Source organism: Leptopilina heterotoma, unplaced genomic scaffold (genome assembly GCF_015476425.1).
Source record: "Leptopilina heterotoma isolate Lh14 unplaced genomic scaffold, ASM1547642v1 Lhet_275, whole genome shotgun sequence".
In the NCBI taxonomy this organism is placed as follows: domain Eukaryota; kingdom Metazoa; phylum Arthropoda; class Insecta; order Hymenoptera; family Figitidae; genus Leptopilina; species Leptopilina heterotoma.
Window position 1 is genome coordinate 1,474,265 of NW_025110983.1, and position 16,597 is coordinate 1,490,861.

Genomic DNA, 16,597 nt, shown 5'->3' on the forward strand with positions numbered 1-16,597 from the left:
CCTTCGAAACAATTCAATTATTTTTTTTAAATAGTAAAATCTTTGCAAAAATCTAATTATTTTCAAAACAAAATTCATGAAGCAATTCAATTTTATTTATAAATTTCGAAAAAATCAATTATTTTCTACAATTTTAATAAATTTTTCGAAAAAATTCAATTATATTTATATAAACAGTAAAATTATTTGCAAAAATTCAATTATATCCTAGAAAAAATTTCAGGAAAGACTTCGATTTTTTTCTTAATTCGTTATAAAAATTTTAATAAATTATAAAATTCAATTATTTTCTAAAATTTTAATAAATTCTTGTAAAAAAATTGAATTATATTTATAAATAGTAAAATTTTTGCAAAAATTCAATTATTTTCAAAAAAAAATTTCACGAAAGAATTCAATTTTTTTTTAAATCGTTATAAAGTCTACAAAAACTCAATTATTTAAAATAAAAAAAACGAAATAATTTAATTTTATTTATAAATAGTAAAATTCTTTTGGAAAATTTAAATATTTTTAATACAATTTTAAGAACATTTTTATAAAAGAATTCAATTTTTAAAAACTTTTTAACAATATTTTTTGAAAAAATTTAATTATTATCATAAATTTTTAATAAATCCTTCGAAACAATTCAATTATATTTATAAAAAATAATAAAGTTCTTTGCAAAAGTTCAATTATTTTTTTAAAAAAATGTCACGAATGACCTAAATTTTTTTCTTAATTCGTTATAAAATTTTTCAAAAGAATTCACAATTATTTTCTAAAATTTTAATAAAAATCAAGAATTAAATTTTTAATTTCAATTATTAACAAACACGATTATTTTAAAATCTTTAAAGAAATTGCTCATAAAATCCAATTACTTTTCAAAAATTTTAATTAAAATTACGAAAGAAACTCCATTATTTAAAAAATAATTAAAAGAAATTCTTTAAAAGAATTTAATTAGAATTTTCAAAATTTTTAATAATTTATTCACGAGAAGAATTAAATTAATCTGCATCAATACATTAATTTTAAAATTGGAATTTTTAAATTAATAAATTAATTTAATTTTTTTAAATTGCCGTTTTTTAACGTCTTTGCCACCTTTTTTAACTCTTCAAACCTGTCTTAATGCCATGTTTCCCTCAATTGAGGTTTATTTTTTAGAATGGGTAAATTTCTTACTAGCTGCGTAGCATTTTTTTTAAGACAGGTCAATTCTTCTTTTTATAAGTATACATAGATCCCTTTCAAGTTTTTCTTTTCTGCCTGCGAGGCATGAAGTATTTCTTTGTTTAGTCTCATGAGGTATCAAGAGGGGTTTGTTTTTACAATTCCTTAGATATTTTTTATTACATAATTTACATACATTTTTTAATTATATAAAATACAACAATATTAAAACAGTAATGAAGAGAATTTTCTAATTTTCAGATGAGTTACAACTGAAGAAGTTGGTGCAGAAAGGAACTCGTAAATCTCAATGCGAAAATTTTCCAATGTACCTGAAGGATTCGTTAAAAAGATACAAATTCATTCCAAATGGAAAGAAAGGTTGATTTTTCGATTTTCTTTTTAAGGCGTAATTATAACTGAAAAAAATAAAAAGGATAAAATGATACATAATAAAAACAAAAGTATTCAAATAGAAAATTAATTAATTGAAATAATAATTAACATTCAATTACTATTTTTATTATTTAATTTGTTTTATTTATTTTAATTGAATTTGTTCCCTTTATGCAGATTTACCATCGAATATTGAACAGGAAGTGACGAATCTGTGGACGTTGAATGAGTCGAAACTGGAGTGCGCCGAAATTTACACGGGACTTCAACTTCTCCTACAAAGTCCAGCCGAGTCCTTGATTCTCGAGGATCGAATTGTCTGGCTACGGGAGCAAGGTTTCAACGCTGAAATTCATCCCGTAATGGAAAAGACACTGTCACCACGTTCTCACGCAATTGTTTCGTTGAAGAATAATAAAAAATCCATCAGTTGACAAAAAAGAAAATTATAATACTTTCCTTCTCTTTCCCTTGACAAAGTTAATCGCACTTTGTATTTACAAATTAGACTACCTATAATTATTGAATTAAATTATCTAAATTAAATTTTTAAACAAATTTTCCCAAATTTTCTAGAATTGAACATTTTTTTGCCGCCTTTTAATTATTTTCAAAGCGGTAAAAAGATTTCAGTTCGTTTCAATTTTATGTACTTAAAGAAAAAGAAAAATTACGGGGGAAAATTTTAATATTTAAGTCTTTTATCGTCCGTAAGGATGAATTTGCGAGGCTGCTTTAATATTGGTCTTAATTGTACTCGGTGCTTTTGTCATTTGACCTGAAAGCAAAATAAAACAAAAAGTTAGTTTATTTTTAAAAAAGGAAACAAAGGAAAAATAACTAAAAAATAAAACGAATAGAAATAGAAACAAAAGGTAAAAAAAAGAAAAGCGAAATAGAACGAATTACCCATTGGACCTTGACCACCAGGTTGGCCTTGACTTCCAGGTCTTCCGACCATCATTCCTCCAGGTCCCGGCGATACTCCAGGTTGAACCATTTGAACCGAATCGGACTAAAAATAATTTTTCTTTTATTTACTTTCCCTGCTTTTTACGGAGTTTTATTTTAATACTAATATTAATTTTATTTTAATAGTAATACTAATTTTATTTTAATACTAATACTAATAATAAAATTGAATAAAAATAAATTAAAATAAAATAAAAAACTAATCAATGAAATAATTTTTGAGGCGAAAAAATGTCAAGAAAAATTTAAAAATTAAGGGACAGAAGTAAAAATAAGGTTTTTTTACCTTGAGACCTTTTCCCATTCCAATTGCCGCAACGAGAGCATGTGTATCGGCGGCGCTACTCGTTTGCGCTTGTGCCGCACGTGTTCCAGCCTCACTTTCCCATTCCTCACGCGCTTTATTCGCAATATCCCAAACATGTCCAATTACTTTTGTATACTGCGCGACTTGTTTCTGAAAAATTCATTCACAATTTTGTTACCAACATTTTTTTTTTTGTTTTTATTCCTACATTTTTGAAAAGAAATAAATAAATCATAGTGATGTTAAGTAAAATTATAAATCAGTGCAATGAAAAAAAAAGATAACGAAAAAAAGAGAAAATAATTTTCTATGCTTTGAAAAAAAGAAAAAATCATTTTCTATGCATTTGAAAAAAAAATAGAAAAAAATCATTTACTATGCATCAAAGAAAAAAATAAATAAAGAGAAATATTATTTTTCTAAGCGTTAAAAAAATGAAAATAAATGAATTTGTTTTTCTAAACATTTAAAAACATAAATAAAAATATAAAATTACTTTTCTAGGCGTTAAAAAAATAAAAGAAATCAAAAAATTTCTAATTACTCTTCTGAGTGTGGAGAAAAAGTAAATAAAATTATTTTTCTAAGCCTTAAAAAGGTATAAAAAAAAGTACTTATTAAAAAAATTAATTATTCTAAACGTTAAAAAAAGTAAATCAATAAATAAAATAATTAAAAATTGAAGCGTTAAAAAATTAAATAACACTAGAAAATATTTTTCTATCGCATAATAAAATATGAGCAATATTTTGAAACTTATATTAAATTAAATAAAGTCATTAAAATCAATGAAATCAAATAATTTAACAATGAAATGTACAAAAATAATTGCGAAAAAAAGTTATTTCTAGCTCCTCGCAAATAATTTCCTTTCAATTTTTTTTAATAAGCGAGAGTGACACTAAAAAAAATGAATTTTTTTTAAAGAAAAAAACCATAGGAGCTTACATTGCAGTCCTAGTTGTCGTTTAGATTGCAAAATTAACAGAAAAATAAAAGATTATATTTTGGTAAATTTTAAGAAAAAATAGTTTCTTTTTGAAGTCAATTTAGAAGAAAAAAAAAGAAAAATTAAAGATTAGAAAAAATGTGTATATATTTAATATTTTTCTAAAGAAACGTTCTTTTCTTCTGTAAAAAAAAAGACGTATATATTTATAAATATAAAAGACAAATTTTTTAATATAAAAAACAAAAAAGACGCATATATTTATAAATATAAAAAAATATTAAAATATAAAAACATTCAAATAAAAGAGTTAAAATACAAAACAATTCAAATAAAATAGTTAAAATACAAAAAAACTCAAATAAAAGAGTTAAAATACAAAAAATTCAAAAAAAAAGTTAAAATACAAAAAAGATTGAAATAAAAGAGTTAAAATACAAAAAAATTCAAATAAAAGAGTAAAAATACAAAAAAAATTCAAATAAAAATATATAAATATAAAAAATTTTTGAATAAATGTGTTAAAAATAGAAATAACGGAATAAAAAATTAGTTTTTTATAAATAGAAAAAACAATTTCCAACAAAAAATAGTTTTTCGAATTAAATATATGTTTTCTAACATTTTTCCATTAAAAAAACGACTATTTTTTGTATTTAAACAAAACTATTGTTAAAAGAAACGATTAAAGATTTTCTTATAGTAAAAAAATTGTTCATATTATAAAAATTAACTAATAATAATAATCGAGTTATAAAATATAATTTTAAAAATAAAAATTTTTCTACTTCTAAAAAATAAAAATAATTAATAATTATTCTTTGAAAAATGAATTTTTTTTTGTTTGTTTTAATGTTTGCTTACATGAGCGGAATCATAACTGAGATTCGCCGCTTTTGTTTCCAATGTTGTCATTTTTGCCTCAACATTTGGATCGGGCTTTGTTCGCAAATAATCGGGCACCAAATCGTGTGCGAAAACCGTTATTCTTCCCTCGGTCATTCGTATCAAATCATCATCCTTCTCGGGACTCAAGTGCAATGGTAATACCGTCAAATTCCTCAATGTTGGCGATTTTTCATGACTCAATAATTTCGTCAGACTTGTCAACTTTTTGTTTCCAAAATTTGTAAAAGAAAGAGAACAATTAATAATTAATTAAAAAAAAATTATAGAATTTACACTTATTAATAATTTTGTAAATTTCTATATAAAAAATGAATAAAAAACAATAAGAGTTTTAAATTTTATTTATTTAATAATTTTTATTTAATTGAAAAAGTTAGTAATTAATGAAACAAAATTTATTAATTTTAATTTAAAAAAAAAATTGAAAATTTAAACTTATTATTAATTTTATAAATATTTCCTTTTTTTATTTTATTATAAAATTATTAATATTTTTAATAATTTTATAATAAAATAAAAAAAGGAAATGTTTTTTGTGTTTTTGCGGCAAAACAATTAAAATAATACTTACATGACCGGAAATAAGAGCAAAATTATCGAGAAAACTCGGCCAATTAAGTGTTTCATATTCGTGCTCCAATTTGAAAATCATCCCAGCGATTGATGATTTTAAATCATTAACTCGAGCAATTATTGCCTCCAAAGAGGCGTCCAATTGTTTTTCCTCTCTCTGCATTTTTTTCTATTTTTATTTCGCCGAAAAACTTGTTCTAAATTTCCCAAAAAAAGATTTTAATTTAATTGAAAATTTCCCTCTTCCAATAAAAAAAAAATTAATATAAATTTAATAAACTTAACAATAATGAGAAGAACTTTAAATTATTTAAAATTTTAGTACTGGAGTTTTAATTTTCAAAAACCTTTGTTTTTATTATAAAAATTACGAAATTACTTTAATATTTTTAATGCATTTTAATAAAATAATAAATACTGTAAAATATTTTTTTAACTATGTAATTATTAACTTAAAACTAATAATTAAATTTAGTTTATTTAATTTTTTTCAGTTAAAAAATCTTTAAAGTCCGAGATCCTTTATAAATTAAGGCAAATGAAACGAAAACATTCGGACAATGAACAATTCATTGTCCGAATGTTTTTTTCAAATTACTCTAAAAAATTTTAACAATTTTTTAATGAAAATCATGAAAATTCAACTTTTACAATTTTGAGGTTAGTTTTTGTACTCACCCGGGAATTCTCCTCAAAAACTGTCGTTTTCTTCCTCAAAAAAAGAGAATATTCATAATTAATTACTGCACTATTGTGCAAAATTTATTAATTTCAATTCAAATCTGATAATTCCGATGGTGGAAAATGGAAAAAGGTTGAAAAATTTGACACTTGGCTTGAATAATGAGCAGAGCAAAATTTCAAAACAGAAAAAATTTGATCATCGATAATGTAGTTAATAGAGAAAGGAATATGGAAACGAAAAGTAAGGTACAATTTGATTGGTTAATTGCAGACGTTATTTCCGCTGTTTCCGCTTTATTCTCTTTTCTCATTGGTCGATAATTATTTCGACAGCTGGGAAATATTGTCGAATTTTTTAAAGCTGTGTCCCTTTGGTCAATAGTCTCAATTTGCCAATTGCATTTTTCCCTTTGCGTGTGATTACGACTTTAGAAATCGAAACCGAAAATTACCGAAGTAATACGAATAAGGAATAACGAAAATCGAATATATGGACCGAAAACACGAAATGACGAAACGTTTTGTTTGTTAAGTTTTGTTTAGATCTTTTTTGAGAGAAAAAAAGTAGTTGAGTAAAAGAAAGTAAATAATTCTCTAGTTTACGTAGATTTCTCGTTTTTTTAATACATCACAAGTACAACAACACAGAAAAAATGGTGAGTATCGCCTTTTCGTTTCAATGTTTTTTCGTAACATAACCTCAACATTTTTTGTTTTTAACGTTTATAACATTTTTAAAAGGCAATAATAATGAATAGAATGCAGAGAAACCAAAAATTTATTAATTATTCCACGAATTTAATCATTTTTTTCGTATAATACCGATAATACCTTAAAGTTAATCGTATAAAATTAATTTTCCGAATTTTAAGGTTAGATAAACATTCCGACAATTTTCCCGGCAATTTACATTTATTGCAAAAGAAAAATTATATTTATTTATTATTTTTAATTTATTTCAATCGGAGCCCTTAATCACAAGGATTGGCAATACAAAAATAAACTATTTTCAAAGGAATTCAATTGTATAAAAAAATTAATAAAATTTAATTATTTTCATAAATAATAAAATTCTTCACAGGAATTCAATAATTTTCAATACAATTTTAATAACTTTAATAACTTTCTCGAAAAAATCGATTTTCAAAAATTTTAATATAAAATTCTTCATAAGAATTTTATTATTTTTATTAATAAAAAAATTCTTATCAGGAATTCAATTATTTCTGAAAAATTTTAATATAATTTTTTATTTACAATTATTAACAAAAAACGATTATATTTTAAAAACTTGAGAGAAATTTTTTTGAAAAACTTTTATTAATTTCAAAATTTAAATAAAAACTAAATTTTCAATTAAAATTTAAAAAAAAAAATTAGTTTATTTTTTAATAGATTTAAAGAATTTAGTCAAAAAATTGAATATTATTTTCTCGAAAAATCTGATAAAACTTCTTCAAAAGATTTCAACTTTTTAACAATATTTTAATAAACTTTAATAATAAAATTATTAATTACAAATTTTTAACAAAATCGATTATTTAAAAAAAATTCAAAGAAATTCTCAATTGGAAATTTTGTCAAATTTAATTGAAATAAATTTTGTATTAAAAAAAAATTTATTTTTCCACTTGTAAAAATTATTTTTAAAAATTAATCGAATGTTTGAAGAATATTCTAACTAAAAATTTGGAAAATAATTGAATTTGATAAAAATTTAGAATTGAAGTTATTATCAAAGTAAGAAAAACTGTTAAAAACTATTAAAAATTGTTTAAAAAAAATTTACTTTTTCAGTTATTCTACTCGTTTTTCAAATCGCTTATTGGCAAAGATGTTGTTGTCGAATTAAAAAATGATCTCAGGTAAGAGAGAAAAAAAATATTAAAAAAAAAAAAATCTGTAAAATTAAAGTTTCTATTTTTTTCAAGTTTTAAATAAATTTTTCTTTTTTTTCTTTAGTATTCAAGGAACGTTACATTCGGTGGATCAGTATTTAAATATTAAATTAACTGACATCAGCGTCACGGATCCTGAAAAATATCCTCACATGGTAAGAAAAAACAAAAAAAGAAATATTTCCCTATTTTCTAATAATTTTTTCATAACAAAAAGGAAAAAAATATTTAGGTCTTTATCATTAGAAAATTTTTTGAAAATGGCATTAATTCATTAAAATATAAAAATAAAATAAAAACTACTACAATAATTGTTATATTAATTATAAATAAATATTTCCCTTTATTGTAATAGACTAAAAATATTTAGGCCTTTATAAATATTTATAATTATAAATTTTTTTGAAAAAATCATTAATTCATTAAAATATAACAAAAATAAAATAAAAACTAATACAATAATTATTATAATAATTATAAACAATATAATAATAATAAAATTAAAAAAATAAAATAATAACAATTCAATAATATTGAATAAAAACTGAAAGATAAAAATATTTAGTTATTTATATTTAGTAAAAAATAAAATATTTATTTACATTTAGTAAAAATTAAAATATTTCTTTACATTTTGTGAAAAGTAAAATATTTATTTTTATTCATATTTTTTTAAAATTTATTTTAAAAAGACGTAAAATAAAATTTTCTTTTTACAGATGTCGGTGAAAAACTGTTTTATCCGTGGATCGGTCGTTAGATATGTTCAACTTCCTGGTGACGATATTGATACACAATTATTGCAGGACGCAGCGAGAAAAGAGGCAGCGGTACAGAGTCGATAATGATTTTTCTTTTTTTATTATTCAAAAATAATAACGTAAGCCGTAAATTATATTTGAAACTATTATTATTATCATCATTAATATTACTTTTTCCATAAATTTTTTTTCTTTTTTTTTTTGTAGTTAAAACTTTGAATAATGATCGTTTTTTTTAAAAAAAGGAGTTTTTTTCACTTGAAAGAAGAATTCAGAATTTACTTTTTATTTTATTTCACAATTAGAAAATGACGAGAAATTATTTTGTACTTTGTGTACGAAAAAAATTAAACATTTTGATATAAAATTTTTAGTAAATTTTTCTTTAAAATTCATTTAAAATTAAAAATTTAATAAATTTTCCTTTAAAATTCATTTAAAATTGAATTTTTAATAAATTTTTCTTTCAAATTCATATTTAAAATTGAAAATTTAAACAAATTTTTTCATTCGAATTAATTAAAAAATATGTAGAGTTGCAGTTTAACTGGAAAATTTTCTGTAAATAATTATAATTAAATATCTATAGTTATTTAAATATTCTCTTGTATTCTTTAAATATTTAAAAATATATTCTTAACAATCTCAAAACATTCGAAACATATTTTTCAAATATTTTAAAAATATTCTAGTCGTTCTATAATATTTTCAATTATTTTTAAAACTATTTCTCGTAATAAATTTTCGGTATAATTTTTATAATTTCCTAACTTTACTCTTTTCTTAGATTCAAAAAAAAAAAAAAAAAAAAAATTAAAACTTTTTTCCATAAAAATAATTAAAATTTAGGAAATAAAAATTACCTAATATTTTTCATTTTTAAAACTATATTTTACATATTTATTTTTCTTTTCAATCTAAAAGAAAAAAAGAGGACGGTTCCCATTAAAAATTTGTTTACACATTTTGCTGTTTGTACCTATACTATTTTTTCCTTTTTTTATTATTTTATTTTACAATTTCAATTTTTACCTTTTCGTTTTTCCTTTTCAAATAAAAACCTCTGATTTTCAATTTGAATAAATAATTTTTTTAAAATCAAATAAAATGGCAAAACATGCAAGAAATAAAAATTTGAAAAAAAAATTATTGTTAAAAAATTTGAGACAAATGGAATAATTTTTTTTTTCCCCTTTTTATTTTGTTTTTTCTGCATACATAATATGATAAAAGCACTCGCGTGCTCTTTGCGTGTTAATATTCATTCCCAATAGGTATGCAGTGTAGGTTAAAGAATTACGATGATTTTATCATTTGGGTTGTACAATTTTATTTCCACTGCACTAAAGTTTTTCTTTTTTTTTCTTAAAAAGAAAAAAAAATAATTCTCAGTAATATTTAAATATTGAAAAGAGGTTAAGAGGTATTTTTAAAATAATTAAAAAACAAAATGTCACGATTTTATTTTAATAGGTAATTTGGTAGTTTATTCTTTATTTAAAGTGAATCTCGTTCTTTACCTTTTTAAATATTTTGGTTATTTTTCCTTTCAAAAAAGCATTTTTTTTATTTTGATTTTTCAAAAAAAATTAATCAGTTCAATAAATTTCAAACTTATTTAATTAATTAAATAATTATACTTATTTATTTAACTATTAATTATTAATAATATTAAGAAATAAGAAATTCGTACCATCGTATATTTAATTATAAAATTTATTGTTTATTCATTATTTTTCATATAATAATAAAATAAATGTTATAAAATTATTAATTAATAACATTTAAACTCCAAGGGGAATTAAACCTCAAAAGCTTAACTTAATCCAGTAAAATAATTATTATACGTACATAGTAATTAATTAAAAAAATATTCATAATAAATATTTCTTTTTATTTATTTAAATTTCAATATTATTAATAAATAATTAATGCAAAAATAGCTCAATTCTTTTTATTTATTTAAAATATTTATTAGACCTACTAGCAACAAATACATAATTTTGAATTAATATAATAAATAAATAAATTTATTTTATAAATAAGTTTAAAAACAAATTAAAAATAATAATATACAATTTTGTGTAAATAAATTTCAATTTAAAAAGCATCTTGTTATTGGCTACGCTGCCATAATAAAATGCAATACGACCGGGTAGCTCTAATTTGCATTATGTATCGCCTAAGGTCTTCCTTTTACCTCACTCTCATATTCTCCTATTAAATCCACAAAGGTTTTCATTATTAAAATGCACAAATAATAATGGAAACTAACAATATTTTATGACACTAACAATATTCTTATTATTAATAAATATAATAATTCAAAAAAAATATTTATAAATAATAATAAAAATAATATTAATTATAAAAGTCAAAAACAAACATTATTTTTATTATTGTTGTATCATTTTACTATCAAAAATTTAGTTTTTTTTAAAAAACCAACAAGTTTTTAAAAATTTGTTTTCCATATTGGATCCGCCATTTTGAATTTAGAAAAACTGATTTCATATTCGTAATCAACGACACTAAAAACCCCCCGAGTAACAAATTTCAAACGAATCCGATCACTTTTTAAAAATTCGTCCGCCATATTGGATCCGCCATTTTGAATTTTAAAAAACTGATTTCATATTCGTAATCAGCGACCTTGAAAACCCCCAAGTAGTTTTAAATAAGTTCAGAATAAGGTTCGAACAAGTTCAAAACATTGTTTGAACAAGTTCAGAACTGTTTAAAACTGGTTTAGAACAAGTTTAGAATAGTTTTTTTAAACTAGTTTAAAACAAGTTTAGAATAGTTTTTTTAACAATTTTAAAATGAGGCGTGGACAAGTTCATAACATGTTTCGATTAACTTTTAGACTGTCTGAATCTGGTTTACATTTATTTTGAACTTATTTTAAACATGTTTAGGGGCCGTTCAAAAAATACGTAACGTTATTTTTCGGAAATTTGGACCCCCCCCCTCCCCCCATGTAACGCAATGTTGTATACATTAGCGCCATTTTTTCTGCTGACCGTAACAAATAGCTTGACCCCCCTCCCCCCTAAAGCGTTACGTATTTTTTGATCGGCCCCTTAGTACCAGTTCAAAACTATCTGAAACTTGTTTACAAGTGTTCTGGACTTATTTTGAACGTGTTTTGTACAAATTTAGAACAAGTTCAGAATAAATTTCAAACTAGTTACAATTATTGTTTGGACAAGTTTAGAACGACTTAAAACTTGTTTGAGAACTACTTTGGTCATCTTTCCATCAAGTTTGTAACCAGTTCAGAATATGTTTTGAACTTGTTTCAAATAATGTATGGACAAGTTCAGAGCCTGTTTTGTACAAATTTAGAAATGTTTAAAACTATTTTATAGTCGAGTTTTTTTACTTATGTTGAACGTGTTTTGTACAAGTTGGGAACAAGTTCAAAATAAGTTTTCACGTTTGGACAACTTCAAAACTTGTTTTCGACAATTCAGAACTTGTTTTGAACATGGTTTTGGACAAGTTCTTTAAAACTGGTTTAAACGAATGTTTGGACAATTTCAGAACTTGTTTTCTGCAAATCTAAATAGGTTTTGAACATTGTTTGGACAAGTTCAGAACTGTTTAAAACTGGTTTAGAATTCCTTTGGACCTATTTCGAACAAGTTTGAAACAAGTCCAGAATAATTTTGAAACAGGTTTACGAACAACGTATTTGAACAAGTTCAGAACAAGTTATGGACATATTCGGAAATTGTTTCGTACAAGTTAAGAGCTAGTTTGGCACCAGTATTAAACTAGATCAGAACGTTGTTTCGGACAATAAAAAATTATTAAATGAGATTATAATTATTTTTAGACAAGTTCAGAACAAGTTTATAATAGTTTTCAACCAGTTGAAAACGGATTTGGAATAGTTTTTAACTAGTTTAAAACAAGTTTAGAATAGTTTTTTAACAAGTTTGAAACAAGTTTCGAATAGTTATTGAACTAGTTCAAAATAAGGCGTGGACTAGTTCATAACATATTTCATACAAGTTTAGAATTAGCTTAGGATCAAGTTCAGAATGTATTAAAACAGGTTCAGAACGTGTTTTGAACAAGTTTAGAACAGTTTAAAATTGTTTCATATTGTGTTTTGAACGAGTTTAAAATAAGTTCAAAATATTGTTTGGACAAGTTCAGAACTATTTAAAACTGGTTTGGAACTACTTTGAATTTATTTCGAACAAGTTTGAAACATGTTCAGAATAATTTTGAAACACGTTTACGAATAACGTTTATGAACAAGTTCAGAACAAGTCGTGGACAAATTGAGAAATTGTTTCGTACAAGTTAAGAACTAGTTTGCGACAAGTTTATAATAGATTTTCAACTAGTTTAAAAAAGGTACTGACAAGTTCGTAACATGTTACGTACAAGTAAGGAACTAGTTCGGGACCAGTTTAGAATAGTTTTTTTTAAACTAGTTTAAAACAAGTTTAGAATAGTTTTCGAACTAGTTCAAAACAAGGCGTGGACAAGTTCATAACATATTTTGTACAAGTTTAGAACTAGTTCGAAACCGGTATTAGTGAAAAACGTATTTCGAACAAGTTTAAAACAAGTTCAGAATAGGTTGGGAACCTTTTTTCAAATAACTTTTTACAGAATTAGTGTCATTACTTTTTGAAAAGAGAAACTATAATAAAATTCGAGAAAGAAGTACCCTATACGATTTTTAGTATAATTATTCATTAGTTAATGAAATAATTTCCATTTTCCAGATTATTAATCGAAATAACGATAAAGTAGAGAATAAATAATTAAAAATCCATTTCCCATAGTGGTTTCCCTTCTAGAGTAAAATGTACCTTATTCCTTACTTTCTAGCCTATACCCTTCTACTCAATCCTCCTCTCTCCCTCTTTCTTGCCCCGTTTCTTAACCCCGTTCCGTTTCCTCGAATCGAAAACGACTTTCGTCTCATTTTCCGGAATGATTTATTTTATATGTAAAATAAAATTCTCAATGTACAAATTGGTATTAAAAAAATAATTTTTCAATTAGATAAACAAAAATCGTTATTAGAGAATTTGTAAAATTTTAATTTTTTTTTATTGAAAATTTTTTTATTTTTTTTTGTTTGTTAATGCGGACGAGCTTACTTGTATGGGGTATGGTCGGGATTTAACCGCAGGCCAACGTTTTCAGGTAAAGATAGTAAAGAGTGGCGCGGTATGGTACCAATGTTTCTCCTGGTCATGGAAGAGTGGGTGGTTTTCTGTGTTGAGATTGAAAAAGTGGGGATGACTTGGCATTAAAGAGAAGTGGTGGGGGTGGGACGATGGTGGTGGTTAGTGGGGTTTTTGGAGGGGTAGATTTTCATTGATCCATCCAACGACACAACCACTGTATTCACTTCTCACACGAGTATTTCCAAAGTCTGAACGAAATTTCCTTATGAGAAACTATTTCTTTCGATGGAAATTAATAAATAAGGGAAAAAGTATAACAGAAGGAGGGGAGGTGAGGGGTGGGGGGGGTTTAATTTTTTATTAACTTTTTTTCGAGCAGTAGAAAAAAAAGGTTTTATTTTCAAAATAGGACTATTTTTTGAAAATAGAAGTTAGAAAAGAAACGAAAGAGGTTAGGAACCGTTTAGTAACGAAATCTACTTTATCGATAATTGATAAATCGATATTGATTTAAATAAATTTCTTAATTTTTTTTATCCATTTTGATTCTTAGTAAAGTAATTAGAAAAATATTTTTAATTTTCATTTCTTAAAAATAGTATTCGGTTTTTTTATGCTTTATTACTCTCCTCCCCCACCCCCCTCCCACACTCTTCATTTTCTCTTCTACAATTTCGTCGTCGTTCAATTTAATTTTATCCACTTTTTTTCTGTCTGTGATTCCCTTCACCATTTTCATCCCTTCATTTATTTTTTACAACCCTCCCGTTTTAGGTCTATTTATTAGCTCTGCTTTATTCCACCCTCAGAATTCTTAATCATGTTATGACGTAAAATTTATTTTTCACGTGACAAAAAAAAAGGAAAAAGTTTTTCTTTGTCTATTCTATTAGAAACTTCACTTTTTTTTGTATTTAATAATGTATATATTTTTATTTATAGGATACAAATGCTAATAAGCTAAAGAGAAATTTTTTTTTATTTTAGAGAAATGATTATAATTAGTATAAGTATTTTAATAATTCAGGAGAAGGAAAATTATTAGAAAAAGAAAAATTAATCTATTAAAATGGAAGGTAATTGCAAAGTATTACAATTTTCATTATACAAAAAGTTTAAAATGAATGCAATAATGATAACATAAAATGAAGTAGTAACGATTAAAAAAAATTTTTATATAATTTATAGGAGAAAAAAAATTAATTCGATTTCATTTGATGGACAGTCGTTATAAGCGAAGTCGTAACAAGCGGACTCGACTGTATTAATAATTATTATTTTATTATTAATTTTTATTACTAAATAGAATCTAATTAATAAGTAAAAATGTTAAATGCTTCAGTAGAAGAAAAATAGAAACATAATTTTGTCGAAATTACAAATTAATAGTGAATTATTTTATGAAGAATTCAATTATTTTGATATTTTCAAAAATAACAAAATTTTTCATAGTAATTTCAATTCTTTTTAAACATTTTAATAATAAAATAATAAAATAATTTTAATAAAGTCATTCGCGATAATTCCATTATTTTCATAAATAATAAAATATTTTTTAGAAATTCAATTATTTTTGAAATTTTTTATAAAATTCTTAGCAACTATTCAATTATTTTCATGAATTAGAAAATTCATCGCAGGATTTTAATTATAATTAATACATTTTTCAGGAATTGCTAAGAAAATGTAATTATTTAATTATTATTCTTAAAAACTTAATTTCAATTCCTCGAAAAAATCAAATATTTAAAAAAATGTTTTTTTAAAATTCTTTGGAAGAATTCAATCATTTACAAAAATATTAGAATTTTTCACAGAAATTTAATTATTTCAAAATATTTTAATAAAATTCTTCGCAAGAATTAAATTATTTTTATAAATATTCAAATTATTTCGTGAATAATAAAATTCGTTTCAGGAATTCAATTTATTAGTATGACTAAGAAAGAAGTAAATATTTTTGATGCATATTAGGAAAAAGTCAGGTTTCTATAAAATAAAATAAAAAATAAATTAAATAAATATTTTCTCTATAAAAAAAAATATTAAATAAATATTTTTTCTTTAAAAGAATATTAAATACTAAAAAAATGACTTGAAATAAATTTTTTAAAATTTCTAATGCATATGAAATTAAATAATTAATATTCATGGACATTTTCTAATTAACTTTTTTTGAATTTAAAATTTCTTTTAATTTGGAATAATGAATGAAAAATAAAAATATGGACTAGTATCGATGCGCGCCGCTGGTAAATGTATATATATATATATAGATATATATAGTGAGGCAAATATATCGGTCTGATTTCATTCTGAGCTGCTCCACTGCAGTAGAACGAAAACGTGACTGTTGTTCAGTAGTAACAGTCGACACGTCAGACTCTTTTCCCTTCACTGTACTTTCTTTCTCTCTCCCTCTCATTCTCTACCTATACCTATACTTTCTTGAATTTTCATCAAAAATCTTTATGTATTTAAAAGCGAAAAAATTTAAAAAAAAAATTTTTTTAAATTTTTTTTTCCATTTACATATTTTACATATAAATATTTTCCTATCCATTAAATAACATATTTTTTCCATTTGAACTCATTTCTCTCTCTAATTGAATATACAGTTCTTTTCACTTCGTTGTTAAAGGAAAAGATAAATTTCCAAAAAAATGATTTATTTCATATATTTATATTATAAAAAAAAACAATTTAAAATCTTAAGGATTTTTTTTTAAATATAACATTTTTTTTATTATTGAAACATTCTCTTTTAAAAAAGTATATTTAGTCATATTTCATTCTTTTTTTTTAAATTTTAAAGTTAGTAATAGAAA

General features: G+C 22.9%; 3 protein-coding genes across 4 annotated transcripts; 2 read left to right on the forward strand and 1 right to left on the reverse strand.

Annotated features, from left to right (window-relative positions):
* The first annotated feature begins 1,428 nt into the window (after positions 1 to 1,428).
* Positions 1,429 to 1,998, forward strand: LOC122503975. The gene is made up of 2 exons (XM_043614784.1): positions 1,429 to 1,542; positions 1,735 to 1,998. Exons 1-2 carry the CDS (start codon positions 1,488 to 1,490, stop codon positions 1,989 to 1,991), a joined length of 312 nt encoding a protein of 103 aa, XP_043470719.1. The 5' UTR covers positions 1,429 to 1,487; the 3' UTR covers positions 1,992 to 1,998.
* On the reverse strand, positions 1,993 to 6,147 carry LOC122503974 (mediator of RNA polymerase II transcription subunit 8). Of its 2 annotated transcripts, XM_043614782.1 has the most exons (7): positions 5,946 to 6,147; positions 5,266 to 5,464; positions 4,650 to 4,895; positions 2,816 to 2,986; positions 2,467 to 2,572; positions 2,232 to 2,335; positions 1,993 to 2,070 (listed from the first exon to the last, which is right to left on the reverse strand). In XM_043614782.1, exons 2-6 carry the CDS (start codon positions 5,428 to 5,430, stop codon positions 2,259 to 2,261), a joined length of 765 nt encoding a protein of 254 aa, XP_043470717.1. In that variant the 5' UTR covers positions 5,431 to 5,464; positions 5,946 to 6,147; the 3' UTR covers positions 1,993 to 2,070; positions 2,232 to 2,258. The 2 variants fall into 2 exon arrangements, with proteins under 2 accessions (XP_043470717.1, XP_043470716.1); XM_043614781.1 differs by having other exon boundaries at positions 1,993 to 2,335.
* Positions 6,148 to 6,417: 270 nt separating this feature from the next.
* Positions 6,418 to 8,977, forward strand: LOC122503971 (U6 snRNA-associated Sm-like protein LSm2). Its single transcript, XM_043614779.1, has 4 exons — positions 6,418 to 6,607; positions 7,749 to 7,816; positions 7,914 to 8,004; positions 8,569 to 8,977. Exons 1-4 carry the CDS (start codon positions 6,605 to 6,607, stop codon positions 8,692 to 8,694), a joined length of 288 nt encoding a protein of 95 aa, XP_043470714.1. The 5' UTR covers positions 6,418 to 6,604; the 3' UTR covers positions 8,695 to 8,977.
* The last annotated feature ends 7,620 nt before the right edge of the window (positions 8,978 to 16,597 follow it).